We start from the raw sequence: 18129 nt of genomic DNA, 5'->3' as shown, positions 1-18129 counted from the left end.
CAATTCCAGAAAAAATGTTGATCAAACTGAAAACTGTAGAGGTTTGTGTCGATGTTTTTTGCAAACTGAGAGATTTAGAGATCTTTTTACATGTTGATTGAATGAGCAAATAAATTATTGATTTTACCATTGATCCTCCTTGCTACAGAGAAAGCTCCCCAAACTCTTCTTCCATTTCTCTTGAAAGCTACCGTATCTTGTAATATCAGATCAAGTACTACAAAATAGCGATAACATCTCAGTAATGGGGCATGATAGGAAACAGTGGGTAGGCGTAGTCTTTTCTTGCAGTGCAGGGAAGTCTCCACTGAGGTTCTTTAGGAGTCGGGGCATATTCCTAAATGACCTCCAAGTGTGTGTGTGGTGGTGGGGAGTAATGAGTGGACAAGTTTGCTGAAAATACAGAACTGTTCCAGCAATCAGGATGAGGACAGATGGTAGAGAAAAGTAGTGCACATTGGAGGGAAAAAGGCATTTCACATAAATACAACATGTTGAACTTTAAACTGACTGGTAACAGTCAGTAGTAGACAATTCTAGGAAAATATACCATGCAACTTTAAAGAGTGGGGGGATCAGCTGTTAGAAGCAATTAGGAAAAGAAAAGAGAGCAAGACAGAAAACATAATCAGATGCATTTATAATTCTGGCCCATGTATACTCATATCTTTCAGTACTGTCTATGGCTCTGACCTCACTTGGAAAAAAGTACTTGGAAGAAAGATCCATTGAGGGTTTTCTTATGAGTCCTACATCTACTGTTCATGACATTTCTTCCTTTTAGGGAGAAATTACTAATGTCCACTCCTCCTTCAGAAGAGGGGCTAAGTAAAACAGAGAATGATCAAATAGGGAACTATAAATGAAAAGTTCAAAAGAAAGGAGTTGAGAGCCACAAGAATAAAAACAGGAAAGTGTTAGGAACTGAAGTGAACACTGAGCAAAGCAACCATGTCAGTGCCAACTGCTTTAGAGATACTTTTGAAGACAGGCTACTAAACCTGGGGGGTGGTATGCCTGGACTGGTACAACTTCAGTGTATGAATTATACACTTATACTTACCTGACTGGATTTATTACACATCAGACTGAAGTCAGTCAAGGAAGATAAGATCTTAGAGGTTCACTGACTGAGAACAGTGCTCTCCTCTTTCCTTTGGCCCTGTACCATTCTGTTTTTTTGTTTTTCTGAGCTGTTTTGCTCAAGAGTCAGAAAAGCCTATAAAAGAGTTCATTAGGTAGGAGCACTAACGTGAATCATCTCCAATATTCAGTGACATTTAGAAATGTGAAAAGTATTTAGCTGCCTTGTATATATCTCATGCAAAATCTCTGCCTCTTACTTTTTGGAATAGGAGCTTCAAAGCATGCTCTGAGTGTAAGCAAGCAGAACTGTAGATACTTTCCACCATCAAAGCAGATCTAAAGCAACTGAAGAATTGATAAGTGACAGTCTAGTCAGTCTGTTAACCTGCATTTGTAATATCTTTGTGTGTGTGTGTGTGCTCCATTTTGCAGAAGTTGACCATGATAAAATCCATTGAGTATAGCAAGGAGCAGGATTTTTTTCAAACATCATAAAAATACATCCTCATGTCTACTACTTAGTTTTCCAAATTTCACCCTCTGCCATCTTGCTTTTCCCAAGCAATACAATTGTAAGGCTTGCAGAAAGGTGAAAATAAGGACAGTCTAAAGCAAACAGTTTAATATTAAATAAGACTAGGTCTGCTGGGCCACTTGCATTTTTCAGTTGCTTTATCTCACTCTTTAAAATTTTAGTTGTCTAATTTCTAAGGGTAGTTACAGTCAGATTTTCTTATTTTTCTTTACTGAAATAACATAGAATCTGGATTCTCTGTAGAAAACTTAGGTCCAATTTACTGTAGTATATCAGAGATCCGAGAGCTGGTGAAATCTGATTCAGTAATTCTGTATTGGTAATCGTATATCAGAGTCTACTCCTGGAAACACATCAGAGGCTGGCTTGGAAGTGAAAAAGATGACAAAAACAGCTAATACTAAACCTGCTTAACTGCTAAAGTCCAATGATGTAGTGGAGTTGGTATAAGATATTACTTATTTATTGGGGAAAGCACTAGCTAACCTAATGTAATTAATCCCTTGCAACTCCAGTTTCTGATAGGAACTCACTACTTACCAGAGACTATTCCAAAACAATTTACACTCACTAATTCCAACTCGAATGAACTTCTGCTCCATTAAATGATTATTTCCTGAAAAAGCACTGTGAAAAAGCTATTAATTATGCAGTTTTATTATACAAATAAAGCATGTTCCTTTGACAAACACTAGATAACTGCAATATATTTTCTCTTTGTAGCATTCTCTTAATACTTTAGGTTAAGATTTTTTCTAGAAAAGTAGTCTGCTTTTAGAAAATGGAAGCTAGAGCCTTGCTACAGGAATGTTCCTCTCTTGTAGCCCACAGAAGTTCAGCATTAATTGCTGTCTTGTTGATGGATTTACCCCAATAATGATTGTGGGTTTAAATAAAATAATTATCTAAGTGATGACTCCAATGTTCCCTTCACTGTGATAAGTGCTGTGTCCTACCCTGAGCCCACTTACTGAGCTCTTACAGATGATGAAAGTTGCTACCACTAAGTGCAGTCTGTCACCTACAAGAGGGAGCATAGTTTGTACAGCATGATCTTTTCCAACTGCTTATGGTATGACTTAGTTATCTGTCAGAAATCCATATTTTACATCATTGCATCTGCAATAACAGACCTGCTAAATTAGCAGGAGATGAACTCCCGTTTTGATTTTAGAAAGGGACTTGTATGTATTTAACAATGCGTGTTCAGTACAGCAGAAAAGTGCAGCATATCCATCATGACGGCAGTTCAGCATCTGCAACATTACAACCTTGCTGTCTTTTCAGTGTATACTTGATAGCTGATCAATAAGCACTTTGGGGGACTAATTAAAGTCAGTTCATTGATGGATGCTCTCACAGGATAGTCTATCAGTTCAACAGTTTGGTGGGCATCTGAGAGTCTACATTGCTTACTTCATCAGAGAATTTGTCATTTGAGTAACAGATCTTTGGATCTGTTACATGGCTACAAATCTGAGGTCTGTGGTTCTCTGAACTCCTAATACCGTAAGACTATTTTCAAGAATTAGGTGAGCCTGTTACTGTCTTTTACAGTATCTAGCAGTCTTTTAAATATTCTTGGGAGAAAAGAGGGCATAATGTTAAGGGAAAGATTAATATATATGCAATTTAGCATGCAAATTATGTGCTAATTTGTTGATGAAGTATGCACTGAAATACTTGGAAGCCTTGTTTATTCCTATTTATTTTCTGTTTGTGTCTGTCTAATTCTTTTTCAAGTTTTTGTTTAGCTGCTGCACTATCAGCTCTTAAAAAACTTTGGCAAATCATGAGAAAGACTGGAGCTCTCAGCTTGCCCTAGAGGCTTGCAAAATAATGATGTCACCAGTGCATGAGCTAAACAGTGCTATCAATATATCAAACTAGACAGGAGAAAAATGCACAGACTGATCACTGCTCTGTACATGGTGTATACTGATTTCCAAACCAGCATGGCTCAGGTAGGACATGCTGACTGTTGTCCAGCCCTGAGTATACTGCCAGAGGGAGGGCTTCTTTTTCCATTTTAGTTGTGCTGCAGTCATTTGTACTAAGAACCGTGTCATTCTCGCACAAACTTGACTTTCAGTCAGGGTACTCTGGATTTGGCAGCATGTGCTGTAAGCAGGCAGCGAGAGGAAGAAGTGCTCTTCAGTGATGCGAGCTTAGCGAAGTCAGCGTGGAGGCTTCTGAGCCTCTTGGTGAGCCGGCAGCAATGCACTTATACTCCTTCGCTCGACAGCGAGGCAGGCTGAAATGTCATAGCCACTGCGGAAAGATATTTATGCCTAGTACACTGTGCTATACAGCACTCGGAAAAACTGCTTCTGAAACTTATGTTTACTGCCTTTGTCAAGAAGTGTCAAAGCAAGGATTTTGCCTTGCGTCAGATGCTTTGAGACGTGCTGTTAGGAAACTCAGCGAGGTTATTATTGTTCCCTCTTTGCAGGCAAGAACAGAAAGAGTACAAAACAAAATAACTTTCCTAGATGGTAAGATAAATAATTTAGCCTTCTCCCACCAACTACAAAGTCTCCAGAGCTGACACTGAATGAAAAAAATAAATAAAAAGAAACAAACACCTGTAGACTTCTGCAAGGAAGCACAAACAAATTGCGTAAGACCAACAGAGAAGGGTATACAATTATTGTCTTTAATTTCCTTTTCCCATCATTTTCAAGAGAGATATATAACTTTCTGTGCTTTTTCAGGTTTATTTCATAAAAAAACTTCTTTAAGAAGTGTATTTCTTTCTTTTCACTAGGTATTTCCATGTGGCTATATGAGTTAGATACCCTGGGCAGAGGATATTGACAGCTTTAAAAATGCTTTTGGTAACAGTGCAGGATATAGGAAGCTAAACATGCTGTTAGGTTAAACTGGAAACAGTGAGGATCTCAGCTCTGCAGGCTTGCATCCTCTTTTCAGCTCTTTTTTTTTGTTTTGTTTTGTTTTCACAGTTTTGCCCCATCCATTCAGACTGTGGGCGCCAGCTGTTGCCTTTGTGCATCCAGTGTTTCCACAGAGAGCTGTGAACACGTGTTTTTAAAAATAAGACCACAGCTTTTGATGCACATCTCTGACATTTTTTACCTTACTACGAAAAGCTGGTGAAAAGTCACCTGTTTAATTTTTAGTACCAAACCTATTCCAGTTGTATCAGTAGCATCAGCACTGCAGCGTTGGGCAGTTCCCCAGACGAGGCTCTCCCTTCAGCAGGCCACACCAAGCCCCGCTGAAGGAGGAATGGGGGACCCTTTGACTCCTCCCTGGCTGTATCCTTTGGAAATGAATGTGGCTTGGGTAGTCTGGGCTCAAAGATGACATCTGCTGGAGAGAGTGCTCCAGCACCCCGTGAAGAAGAGAGGAGGCCTGAGGATGCCTGAGGTTGCCTCCCCACCTTGTTCCTTGCATGAAGCCCGCTGTGTTTGCAGTCCGGGGGTCCATGCTCTCCTGGCCACACAGCAAGTGTGTGTGCAGGAACAATCGTGGTGTTATGGGGGAAGGAGGAGAAGTCTTCATGTCTCCTCTATCAGACTGCTCCTTCTCCAGCTCATGTTTGGAGAGCTGGCCAGTTCTACATCACGGCTGATCTGCTGGCTGCGTGGTTAGACGCAGCTTCTCTCCAGGCCTTTGACAGCGATTCGGCTGACCAGGGACCTGTCCCCAGACTGAAGCTTCCTGTTGTCCCTGCTTCCTTCCCCTGTCCTCACAGCGAAGCATATCCGCCTGTTTTCAAACACTCAGTGCCTCCAGCAGAGCCATTACCTTAGTACTGAGGAAGTAAGAGAGATATGGCCCTGATATTGATTTAGTTTTATTGCTCATCATTTCAGGCTTTCATACAGAGTCCTGAAGTTTAATAACAAGGATTTGGTTCTTTCCTGTCAGAGCAATGAAAAAAAAAAATCCTAGAAAATATTTTCTGCACAACTGTTGGCTTAAATATTTGATAGCCTGCTGCCCAATCACTTACCAAATGTTTCTGAGATACGAGGTCTTCTGGGCAGAAGTGAGGCAGAATGAGAGACAGTCTCATACCCTTACATGATGGCTGGTTCTCCATCATCTTCCTCTTTATTCACAGTGCTTGGTAAAGCACTCTGAACTTTTAGAATTTTAGATATATAAACACCCATTTATTTAAAGTGAATAGTGACAATTCTAGCATCATCCAAAGGCCTCACTGAAAGTCAGTCATTAATAAAGCCTATAAGCTCTATATAAGCTATAATGGGATAGTGTTGAATAAATCAGAAAATAAAAATGCAACTGGAAGTCCTCAGCCTGTGTTGGCAAGGAAACTTATCCAAATTCCATCTTTATAAGAGAACATTTTATTCAATGACCCCATTCTTTTTCTGTATGTACCTTTTTGTTTTCATTTTCTCCTAATTCCTTTTTGATTCTGTCTTTTGCAGGTCATGAAAACATACCACATGTATCATGCAGAGAGCATCAGTGCAGAAAGCAAACTGAAGGAGGCAGAGAAGCAAGAAGAAAAACAGATTGGGAGGTCGGGAGACCCTGTTTTTCATATTCGACTAGAAGAAAGGCACCAGAGACGGAGCTCTGTGAAAAAGATTGAAAAAATGAAGGAAAAAGTAAATAGTCCTTTTATTTTGCTTCATATGAAGTAATTTCAATGCATTTCTGACATTCTTTAGCATGATATTAGACAGAGAAGTCCAGCTGGGAAATAAAATTAAACAAGGTACACATAATAAACTAGCAGTGGGTTATAGACAACTTGATTTAATTGCAGATCAGAGAAGGGAATACTTTATAATTCTTACTACAAGGTTTGTTATATTTGGAACGAAATACTAAGTTATCACTTTGTATTACATTTTTATATGAATAATAGGCTGCCAGTTAAGGTTCTTTCTTGTTAATGGGAATGTTTGCTTGAATTGTTTCCATTTTTGCTACATATCATCAATTAAGTGATTCAAATACATTCATATTCAATCTCTTTCCTAGCGTCAAGCAAAATATTCTGAAAACAAGCTGAAATCTATTAAGGCCCGTAATGAATACCTGCTCACCCTTGAAGCAACCAATGCTTCTGTTTTCAAGTATTATATTCATGACCTTTCAGATTTAATTGACGTAAGTATTTGCACATTTATTTTTATCTTTATTTCGTTCACAAATAATACGTATAATGTTTTTCATTTTCAAAGGGAATACATTAGTCATATGGGTTGCCCATATGACAATACATTCATCATTCATAATTTGTGTGGAATAATTAGCAGATACTCCTTTCAGCTTTATATTTCACAAAATAAAGTGCAAATAAGATGCTGAACCCTGTCTTTTAAAGTTAGAATGGTACCTTTCTTCCCTATGTGGCAAAAGCAAATATGACAGAAATAACATAAAAAGTAGAATATTCCATTTTGTGCTATTAAACTATTTATTGACTACATATATTTCTTAGAACATAAACATCTTAAATGCAAGTGCATGCTGCCAGCTCACGTCCAATTTTTCATCCACCAATATCCCCAAGTCTTTCTCCTCATGGCTACTCTCCATCCATTCATCATCCAGTCTGTAGTGATGTTTGGGATTGCCCCAACCCAGTTGCAGCACCTTAGACTTCTTGAGCTTCATGAGGTTTATCTGGGATCACTTTTTGATTATGTCCAAGTCCTTCTGGACGGCATCCTTTCCCTGTCTTGTATCAACTGCCCTACTTAGCTTGATGTCATCTGCAAACTTGCTGAGGGTGCACTTGACCCCACTGTCTATGTCATTAATAAAGAGAGTAAACAGTACTGGGCCCAGTACAGACTCCTGTGGGACCTGTACCCCTTCAGAGGCTGGAAAGATGCTGATTTAGTCTTCTCTCCTGCCTTCTCTTTTAGAGCTCACATTTCCCAGGAAATGTCTCCAGGGTATGTTCCTACTGTGTCAAAACTTTTTCAGAGTGGAAAATGCTTCTGGTTCTTACCGATGTTCACAGAGTTTGCCATAGCAGTGAATGCTGTAGAAACCACAGCCCTGGAGCTTCACAAAGAATTGTGAGGAGAAGCGAGCTGAAGCTCTCTGTACATATATACAAAGATAACACTCTTTGGAGTTCGTGTTTGAAGAGATACTTACACAACCATGAAGTCTAGAGCTTTCTAGCAGCTCTACTCTTCAACAGAAATTTACATTTTGCAATATTTCTTAATGCTGGAAAACAATACCTACTTTGAGTGGCTTTTTCCAAGCCATGAATAACATTATTTTGGTGAAATGGCTTTAGAAATTACACTTCTCTAAAGAATTTAAATGGAAAATTTAAATGTCCTTTTCATCACTGTTCTGTAAGAGTTGGCTATAAACGTGTGACCAGAATTTGCTTCAGAGCCAACTCAATCTGACTGAGCTTCTTTAAAGGAAGTGTCTTGCAGACATTTGTATTTAATCAGAATATTCTGTGAAAGCACTGCTATCTAGACGGAGTGTTTACTACTTGACAGAGGAAACACTTTCTGTAAATGCAAGAGTCTTGGCAAGATTTTCGGGTTATATCATCAGAATGTGAGACATACTTCCCACTGACCATATGTTACAACAATCCAGACTACCTCATTCTGTAAATCTACTAATGTAATGGGACGATTTTGAGTTTTCAGAGCAGGGGTGGTTATTTCACTCTTTACCCCCTCTACTTTGTCCTTATTTGACTGCTTTTCTTTCTGTGCTTCCCTGAACTCTCTCTCTCTTTGCAGAAGGAGATTACTTCTCCTTTGTGTCTGAATTTCAGTTAACATGGAGGGGATTTAGATCTCCCTGAGCTGTTGATGTTGATTGTAAATGAAAGTGAATGTTTTCCTACATTACTGATAAATATGTCTGATGAAAATGGGATAAATATATGGAGGAGCACAGTGAACTGTTTGTAACAAAATTGGGGATGGTTGTGGGATTTACTTATATATTAAAGATTTTTTTCCACTGCAACTTGATTTGTGAGGCTCATATGGAAAATCCTAAGTTGCAGTTCCTTAGATGAACTCAGTCTGAACTGTTCAACTCGTTCATTTCATTAACAAAGCTCAGGGCTTCTGACTTAAAATGATGATGTGGTGTTCATCTTAAGCCCTTGTGATAAAAGCAAGATAAAATATTACTGGAGTCTTAGCTAGATGCTTTAATGCATTTCGTGAGCTGAAGGCTGGGACCAACATTTGCAGAGAAGTGGGGGGATAAGCAGGATTTGATACGTACAGTGTATTTCTGCTCTCACCATATTGTTCTAGAGAAATTTGATTTTTCTGATGAATATTTCTTCTCTTTTGAATATGTAGTAGGATCTTTTTCAAGTGAAGGACAGGATTAGTTTTTCTCCTTATGTGTATCATGTAGGAAGTAGCAGAGTGCTTTTTAGCTAAATTAAATAAGCTTTGTCTGATACATAGATTTTTTTTTAAGATTGTGGATTTCTGAGGAATAGTAGCATACACACCCCTGCTAAGCAGACTATTAGTACCAGCATCTGTCCATGTGGCACAAATTATGACTCATTTATTTAAAGAGTTCCATGTGTTTGTGTTTGTGAGTTTTATCTGAGTATAAGAGGAAGGTAAGGAACTTCTATCAGAGTTAGCATGCATTCTTGTGATCTGAAGGTAAGTGCTAGGAAATAGTGATCAAAACTAATTTCACTGTAGTTCTGCTACTGGCATAAATACAATGTTTATGTGTTGATCTTCCTTAAAGTGGAGTTTCCAAATATCTAATTGCAGTCTACATGCTTTGGATGGTTAGGAAGTTAGAGAGCATTAAGCTGTTACAAACTTAATTTATTCAGTAAAGGTTCTTTGTTAATCATTCACAGAAGCAAGTTTAAAATTAGGCTAGAGCGTATGCAGCTCACAGTCTTTATTGTAAGTTCTCATAAATATGATGTGTACAGTCAGATCCCTTTGATTTGAATGTTGATGTTTGTGTACCAGGGATGATTAGAACATGACTTATTTAGAGGTTAAGGCATTTTTATGAATTTCTGTCTCTATTGGCATTATAATTTTATTATTGTTCCTGAAATGAAATGAAGATCAGCTTGGTTGTTTGGTTGCAGCTCTGTGCTAAGCACTGCAGTTTGTTTTGTTCAAGCCTAAATATACTCTGGGGTGCAATAAAGAAAGTAAATGCTCTTGAGACTGCTTCAGATTAAATTCCAAATAAGAATAAAATGCAAATTACAAAATTAATTTTTCACACATATCCCAAATGCATCACTCATCTCCCTCTACTTTACCCAACCAAAAGTCTTTACAAATCCTGAAATGCAATAAAACTCATAGTCTGTGACTTCATTCTCTCATTCCTCATCTTCGTGTCTTACTGCACCAACTGACATCTCATCTCTCTAGCCCATAGATTGATAGCAGGTCTTACTGACTCCAGGCTGTCACCTTAGTGTCCTGATGAGCGAATCTCAAGGATTCATATTTCTTTTGGCTAAGTGTGGTTGCTCATTTGAGCTTTACAAGTCTTTTAGGTCTACTTTTTTTTTTTTTTCATGAGAATCATGTATGCATGCATGTATGTGTAAGTGCATACATATCTACCTTTTTGTAATACCTCAGAAGTGGTGTGTGGTTTGTTGTTTGTTTGTTTGTTTGTTTTCTTCCAGGGTTGGGCAGCAGCAGTTTAGTAGCAGTACTTTACATTATTAGTGTTAATAATGAGCAAATGCACCAAGTGTTGTCTCCATTGTAGGCATCTCTAAACCATCACTAGTGCTAACAGATGAAAATAATGCTCTTCTCTCTGAATAGCTGTGAGTTGGTATGGTGGCAGAGCTGTTTCCAGGTTAAGAATATCTTTGTCTCTCAGTTTTCTGCCAGCCTGGCAGAAGTAAGAGTTGCAATGTCTTATAATTTTTCATTTTGGTTTTAAAAATATAGTACTACTTATACAAATTCTACTTTTACGTATTTTTTTGAAGTAAAATTCTAAATCCAGGCATTTTAAATTCCACTCACAAGGCATTCGTTCAGGTTCTGGATTTTGTTCCTGTTTGCTCTGCTGGCATTAACACTGAAAAAAAATATAAAGAAAAAAATAAAGCCTTAGTCTGGCAGGATATTCTGCTTCACTGGAGGAATCCTTTTTCTTGGCTGGGAAACAGTATTTGTTACCCTGTACAGCTGTTATCATCTGCAGATAATAACCGAGGCTTTCATTCCTGATCAGATGGTAGTTACTGAGTAGATTAGGGGTTAAACAGTGAAGGTCTTGCATCAAGCTGCAAGGCTGCAGTGTTATACTCCAACTTGTAAAACAGCTGTATCAACCCCCCCTACATCTATAGTAGTAATTCAGTGTGATTTCTATTAATCCTCCAAAATACAGGCTCTAAATGCCTGTAGTTTTATAACACATGGATAGTTGGCCATGCTAAATGAAGCATTGCCCTCCATTTCTTACTTCCTCTCAATTTAGTCTTCCTTGAGGTCTCTCTCAAACTAATGCACGCGAAATAAAACAGCTTCCCTGAACCACTTTCTTATCATCACTTTTAGTCTGTCTTTTTCATCCACGATAGTGAATTAAATATGAGATCTGATTTGACGCAGAACAAGAGAAAAACACCGTGAGATTTTTCCTTTTAGAAACAATATTTTTGGGACTGGGTATCTTTGAAATATGGATGGGCTTTAATATAAAAATTGAGTGGCTGTTATGGTACATGAAACACACTTCCATTGTATAAATGCAAAAGAAAGAGGCTAAGCCATGTGTGTTTGAATGAACATGGCAGCTTTTTTCCTTTTTCTTTAAATAGTTCAAGAGCTAGTTTTTAGGTAGTGGTTTGTTTCTCTTGAACACACAGATTTAAGTATGGTAAATAGGTTGAAAACTCTCTTTCCTACCCTTGTGCATGTGTCTGTCTTTCTGTCTCTCTGTCTTTTTCTCTTTTATTAAATAAGGAGGAAAGGGAAGGGAACATGATTCCTAATGAGTTGTAAGGGTTTGTAATAGCTGTGCAGGAGGGATGTGTATAAACATGGTATACAGACAACTGAATTCAAACTGCTTCTTTACCCAAATGCATCACTTGGCTCTTGAGTTCTGCAGGGAAGGATTTTAAGTTGTGGCTGGGCATCCAGGAGGGATGGAGGTAGGCAGAGGCGGTGTGCTCCCTGACTGCCCTAGACATACATTGTCCTCTGCCAGGGACAAATCTCTCCTAAAACTGCAGCAATTTCCAGCAGACACCCTATGAGATGAGAAATTTTGGCTACTTTCCTCTGCTGCAGAATGCTTGCCAACAGATTTCTGGTCAGTTTGACCCTGGACCGAGTCAAGCCTAAGCACACTTTTTCAAATAAAGAACACTTCTTTGTACGCAGCTGTTAGCAGACTGATGCTCCAGTATGGGGGTGCCAGAGAGGTTTGCAGTGCTCCTGCCATTACCTGGAAGCTCACCGAGCACAAGCTACAGATACTATTATCTCTAATAGTATCTCTGCTATTAAGATACTATTAAATGGGGGGAAGAGGGGATTAAGAAAACAATCACTTGATACACTTCTGCTGCAACGCTTTAAAAATATATTCAGCCATTCCGTTAAAATATTAACTGGTAATAAATAATGCAAATGTAGGGTGTTTAAAATTCAGGAACAAACACAATTTACATTTTACCAATTAGGTTTCAATTATATTCCAGGGTTATTCTCATCCCTAGAAATAAAAGAGATAAATTATGACTCTGCATTTAGTAATGATGTGTATTGCTGGTTCTGTCTGAGCATGGGAAATAAGGTGTTTACAGTAAGTACGCTTGTACTGTCAGGGGAAAGGATGTGCAACTGTTGGCACTGCATCGATGGCGATGATTTCACCCGGTGTGCTGTGTTCAGCCCTGGAGCACTCAGCACCAGAGGACATGGAAGTATTAGAACAAGTCCAAGGGAGGGCCACAAAGGTGATCAGAGGGTTGGAGCACCTCTCCTGCGGAGACAGGCTGAGGGAGCTGGGGTTGTTCAGCCTGGAGAAGAGAAGGCTCCAAGGAGACCTTACAGCGGCCTTCCTGTACCTAACGGGGGCCTGCAGGAGAGCTGGGGAGGGACTCTGTCAGGGAGTGTGTTAGCTACAAGGAGTAATGGCTTCAAACTAAAAGAGGGGAGATTTAAATTAGATATTTGGAAGAAATTCTTTACTATGAGGGTTGTGAGGCCCTGGCACAGGCTGCCCAGAGCAGCTGTGGATGCCCCATCCCTGGAGGTGCTCAAGGCCAGGCTGGATGGGGCTTTGGGCAACCTGGTGTGGTGGGAGGTGTCCCTGCCATGGTAGGGGGTTGGAGCTGGGTGGGCTTTAAGTCACTAATGGGGGAAGCAGTTGTGGTTTTGTTTTTGTTTTTGTTTTTCTGTCATGGCACATACATGGTTAGCAAGAACTGATTCATTTTCAGTTAGGTGCTAGCATTGATTTAGATGCGTAGGTATATCAAGATATATTTAAATAGATTATCTGAGGCTTACATGACAATAATACTTTACATGTCAATAATACTTTACAGTATTGTAAAAGTCCAGCCCACTTCTTGCTGGAGTCCCAGAACTTTTCTATGTAAATGCAGTCATTGCACATCTGTATCAGATAAACAAATCCAAACATACATGTATTGCTGTACTTGTACACTTGATCTCTTTTCCAAAACTGTCCTTTAATTTTTGCAATAAAATTAGGATACTAAATGCTTACTGTTTTGACCCTAATACCATGTTTTGATGTACAAGATATTTTGTAGAATACTTTGAAGACAGAAAAATTTCTGGACATAAAATTTTAGTGATAATTTATGGTTTTGTGTATTGGAATGGTGTTCTTGCCTTTTAACTGGTTTTCTTCTCCCTTTTTTCTGTTATTAGTGTTGTGATCTTGGATACCACGCAAGTCTGAACAGAGCCCTAAGAACATATCTTTCTGCAGAGTATAACCTTGAAACTTCCAGGCATGAGGGACTAGACATCATTGAAAATGCGGTTGACAGCTTGGAGCCACGAAGTGACAAGCAGAGATTCATGGAAATGTACCCCACTGCTTTTTGTCCACCAATGAAATTTGAGTTCCAGTCTCATATGGGTGATGAGGTCTGTATAGTGACAAATATCCCCACAGTGGTTATTTCTCTTCCTATACACCAGGATAGAAATGTTATCCCCTTTGACAAAGACACAGAATGGTAACAGCTGCTATTGCTACCCAAAATCAAGTAGATCAGCAATAACCTTTTGCAAAACTTGCAGCACTGTTCTGAGCTTCTTCAGAGTTCCCAAATAAAAGGTGTTGTGTGTTATTATATTCTGTATCACACGTTATGACATATCCAGAAGATTTGCTGGTGAGCCTGTGCTCAGTCCGGCACCAAGGTAAGTAGTGACTTTATGTTTTCACTACCCCTCTCTCCTGTAACAGAACTTGTGATTGTTATTTGAGAGCAGCTGGAGATCTCCAAGCCGTGCCCACTGAAATGCAGCCCTTTCCCTTTGTTCTCTATTTTATCATCTGGAGATTTCAAGAGTACGGGGTTTCCCAGCTGTGCCCTGTTCTTGCATTCCAAAGGCCAGTAGCAAAGCAGAATGCAGAATCACCTGTGTACATCTTCACAGGAAGGGAACTCCAGGGTTTGCATTGCTGTATGACAGAGAAGCAACACAAAGCAGCCATACAAACAGGGCTGTGCTCTGTAGTCCTAAAATGGGGTGTGTACTTCCACACCTCATAGCATATAAACGCTTTAAATGTAGATGATTACGTTTTATTGTCTGCTTTATTGCATTTTAGTGGCATTGATAGGAATTCACCTCATGTTAAGGAGAGCAACCAAAGACTTGAATTTTTTTCTTCTTTGTATCTCACAGCTCTTTCTGATTCTTTATTAGGTTTGTCAAGTCACTGCCCAGCAACCTGTGCAAGCAGAGCTTATGCTTAGGTATCAGCAGCTACAGTCACGGCTGGCCACTCTCAAAATTGAAAATGAGGAGGTAAGGTCTGTGTATGCATGGCCTATGCATCAGACACTATTTTCAGGAAGATGCATTGTTCTCTACCTTGTCAGAAGCATGTAAACAACACTAAAATGGCTCCAATCTATATGAGCTGTCGTAATTTTAAAAACAAATACTGGCAAATATGCTAAGTTAGAACCATGATAGAAAAAGCTTCTTATATACCTCTTTTTTTTTTTTTTTCTGTTGGAGACATTTCAGGGGATGTAAAAGAATGCAGGATTTGGCTTGCAGTAAGCATGGCTGTTTGCCTGAGCCAAGTATACTAACAAACCAGAACGAAACAGCAACATGTGTTGACTGCATATGTATTGTTCATTGTCCTTTTCAGGAGAGGTTTGAGGTAATTCAGTTTCAGCTAAAACATATGTATATTCATATGCTTCTATACATCTGTCTCCAAAATTATTTTAGTCTGTTTTCACACTTTTATTTATCAATCGTGAATAATTATATGAAAATATGAAAATAAATTTACTGTGTAAATAACTTTCAACAGAGAAAAAAACACCTGATGTTTTTTTCCTAACCATTTTATTTATTTACCCACATATTTCATCCAGTAGTTTTGATTTTTAAAGGATCTCTTGTATTTTAGAGGGTGCTTTTTTCTTCTTTTTTTCTTTTAACCAAATGTTTGCTTCCAGACACTCAAATGCTAGTGCTCTTTTGAATTATTGAAATAACTCGGTTCTTCTATAACTGTTCAATTTTGGAGAACCATTGAGCTGAAAAGAGTTAAAAGAGTTGAAACAGGCTGATTTTTTTCCCATGTTCATATGCCCATCACTTCACACTACTTCCTGAGACCCATTTAGCCTGATGTAGAACTTAATTTGGAAGATCACTGGCAAAGTGCTATGTAGAGGCTCCTTTAGTAGCCAGCTTTGTGGATGTGATAAACATGGAAAACCACAGAATTTGCACTTAGTCTTTTCTTAGGAGATTAAACATGCATCAGATATAAAACTACCACTTTTCATGCCTGTTACAAAATGGTCAAATAGGTTGAATTTGGAGGCAGTTCCAGAGATGTTAAAAGAAGTACAATTCAGGAATTAATATCAAGTGTCTCAAAGGTCTATGTTTCTGAAGTCCTACTTGTTCAGCTGGTTCAGATGTTGTATGTTTAACTACCTAGAGATACTGATATGTGTATGAATGCTTCACTTGTCAGAATTTTCTTTGGCTTCTTTTAAGCGCATGTAGATCCTTGTCTGCTTTATAGATGTTTGGAAACTTCATCTTTTACCTTTCCATGTGGTTATAGTACTAAGTTCTATATTTTGCGAGTGCTTCAGTGAAAACTTGCAGGGCATGTATTTTTTTGGCATGTTATAGCATATAGTTCTGTGGCAGAAAGCCACTGAGCACAGTTACTGTCTTCTGTGACCACGCTCTGTCCAGTCCCCAAATTACTACTTCTGAAGGTCAGAGGAATTTGGACTGTCTTTTGTGGTAGCTGAGTCAAAATCTGTTATGCTTTCAGCTGCAGCTATTTATAAACAGGAGTACTGAGTGCCTGCCGTGGGAATAGCTCACCTAGCAAAATGCATTTTTTGTAAACTACAGAAATACAATGCTGTTCTCTTTCTTCTGCTCCAGCAGTAGAGAGAGGCCCCATCGTGGCTATAAATTGAACTTTTATCCAATTTAAGGCAGTGTTAAAGACCCTCAGTTTAAATGGGTATCTTCAATTAAAGTACAGGGATGTTTTTGTGTTCGTGTGTGCTTTTTTGATAAGCTTTTGGGATTTGAGTTTTTCTCATTCTGTGTCGTGTCTTGAATGCCTAGAACAAAATAGTAATGCCTGTTAGATTTGTATGGTAGTCTTTAAAAAAAAAACAACACTTGAATTCAGAAAGTGTCTCAAGGTAGCAAAGACAAAAGGAACAAGAGAGGTATTTTTCACCAGTGAGTGTAAGGATATAGAGGGAGAAATCATGTTGGCAGGCATAAGAAGGTTATTTTCCTGCACTGGAAGTATGTGTAGAAGTGTGCATGAGTCAGTTGACTCTACTAAAAAGTCTAGAAAAGCAGAACTGGGAGGTAAATTACATCCTTGTCAGTCTTGCCAGTTACTTTTATTCCAGTGCTAGTGGAAACACTGCATCCTCTGTTCCAAGGCATTCATCCCCGGGTTTCCATCATGGCTGTGCTCCATAGGAAGTGCTGTGAGACTGGTGTAAAATATTCTTTCTCCAGCCCTCTCCTCCAGCTGTGTCCAGACATCATTGCCCTTCATACCACAGTGCAGTGCCATGGATTTTTAACATGGAAGAATATGCTCTGCTAGCCAGATGCTTTAATATACAAGTTGAAACTAGCAGATTCAGGCATATGCTGAAGAGTTAACCCTTCAGCACAGCCTGTCATCTCTATTTCCCGTTGCCCCAAATTAGGGACCATAATCAAATCACATCACATTTCTCTCACATACAGTCAACACAAGAGTACATCAACATTTATGGATTGTACCATGGTAAAGCAGAGAACTAGATGTGAAGCCTAATGATGTTATTTTTGTGTTACATAGATATCTGGTTTAGTACATTTAATTTTTCATGTCCACACAACACCGTTTGGGCAAGTATGCCAGACCATTCGTTTAAGTAAAGAGCTTCCATTCTAGGCTGTTCTGGTACGTATTTATCTTTCCATTTGTTAAGTTGTGCTTTTTAATACCAGGTTAAGAAAACAACAGAGGCTACTTTGCAGACAATACAAGATATGGTCACCATTGAAGACTACGACGTGTCAGAATGTTTCCAGCACAGTCGCTCAACAGAGTCTGTGAAGTCCACAGTCTCTGAGACATATCTGAGTAAGCCTAGCATTGCAAAAAGAAGAGCTAACCAGCAGGAAACCGAGCAATTCTATTTCATGGTATGTTGGTTGCTTCCTCATTCATGTGATAACAGATCAAACACCTGAAGTAAACATTGTGCAGAAATTCCTGGGATTTAAGTCACATACATAATAATAGATTGATCTTCATCTCTACAGAAATTCAGAGAATATTTGGAAGGTAGTAATCTCATCACAAAGCTTCAAGCAAAGCATGACTTGCTGCAGAGGACACTTGGAGAAGGTAAATATCACACAACAAACCTAAAAGTGATCCCAAAGTATACAGTGAACCCACTGAAATTCAGGATGTATGCTGGAGGAAGTGACAGAGCTTAAAGCTCAATTGTCCACTCAGCATAGATTTGATTTTTAACCAGTCATACTTTTGATGAAGTGGTAAGACTGCACACCCTAAATCAAATCTATTTCTTCAACAGATACTTATTTCCACTGTGCATATGTTTAGACAAGTGACTATATTTGGAGATGGAACTATTGAATGAAAAACCTCATGTCTGAAAGGAAAGCTAACACGATCAATGCAGGGTGATTTGAGAGCTGTGATAAATGCACTATTACTACTTCCCCAGGATTCCTGATGACTTGTTTTTTTTTAAGAGTTAAGGG

At 38.8% G+C, this 18129-nt stretch overlaps 1 protein-coding gene across 2 annotated transcripts in view; it reads left to right on the top strand.

Moving 5' to 3' along the window:
• SRGAP1 (SLIT-ROBO Rho GTPase activating protein 1) overlaps positions 1 to 18129 on the top strand; it is a gene marked incomplete at both ends in the record, with an annotated part of 146786 nt that overhangs the window by 90779 nt on the left and 37878 nt on the right. For both annotated transcript variants that reach the window (XM_084289400.1, XM_084289399.1), the window contains 6 exons: positions 6046 to 6228; positions 6608 to 6736; positions 13513 to 13734; positions 14527 to 14628; positions 17341 to 17538; positions 17659 to 17743. In XM_084289400.1, coding sequence (XP_084145526.1) covers positions 6046 to 6228; positions 6608 to 6736; positions 13513 to 13734; positions 14527 to 14628; positions 17341 to 17538; positions 17659 to 17743 — 919 coding nt within the window. The remainder of the gene's footprint in view (positions 1 to 6045; positions 6229 to 6607; positions 6737 to 13512; positions 13735 to 14526; positions 14629 to 17340; positions 17539 to 17658; positions 17744 to 18129) is intronic.

Source organism: Netta rufina (assembly GCF_964035555.1).
Source record: "Netta rufina genome assembly, chromosome: 1".
Taxonomy (NCBI): Eukaryota; Metazoa; Chordata; class Aves; order Anseriformes; family Anatidae; genus Netta; species Netta rufina.
This window is presented reverse-complemented; position numbering and strand designations above follow the sequence as displayed.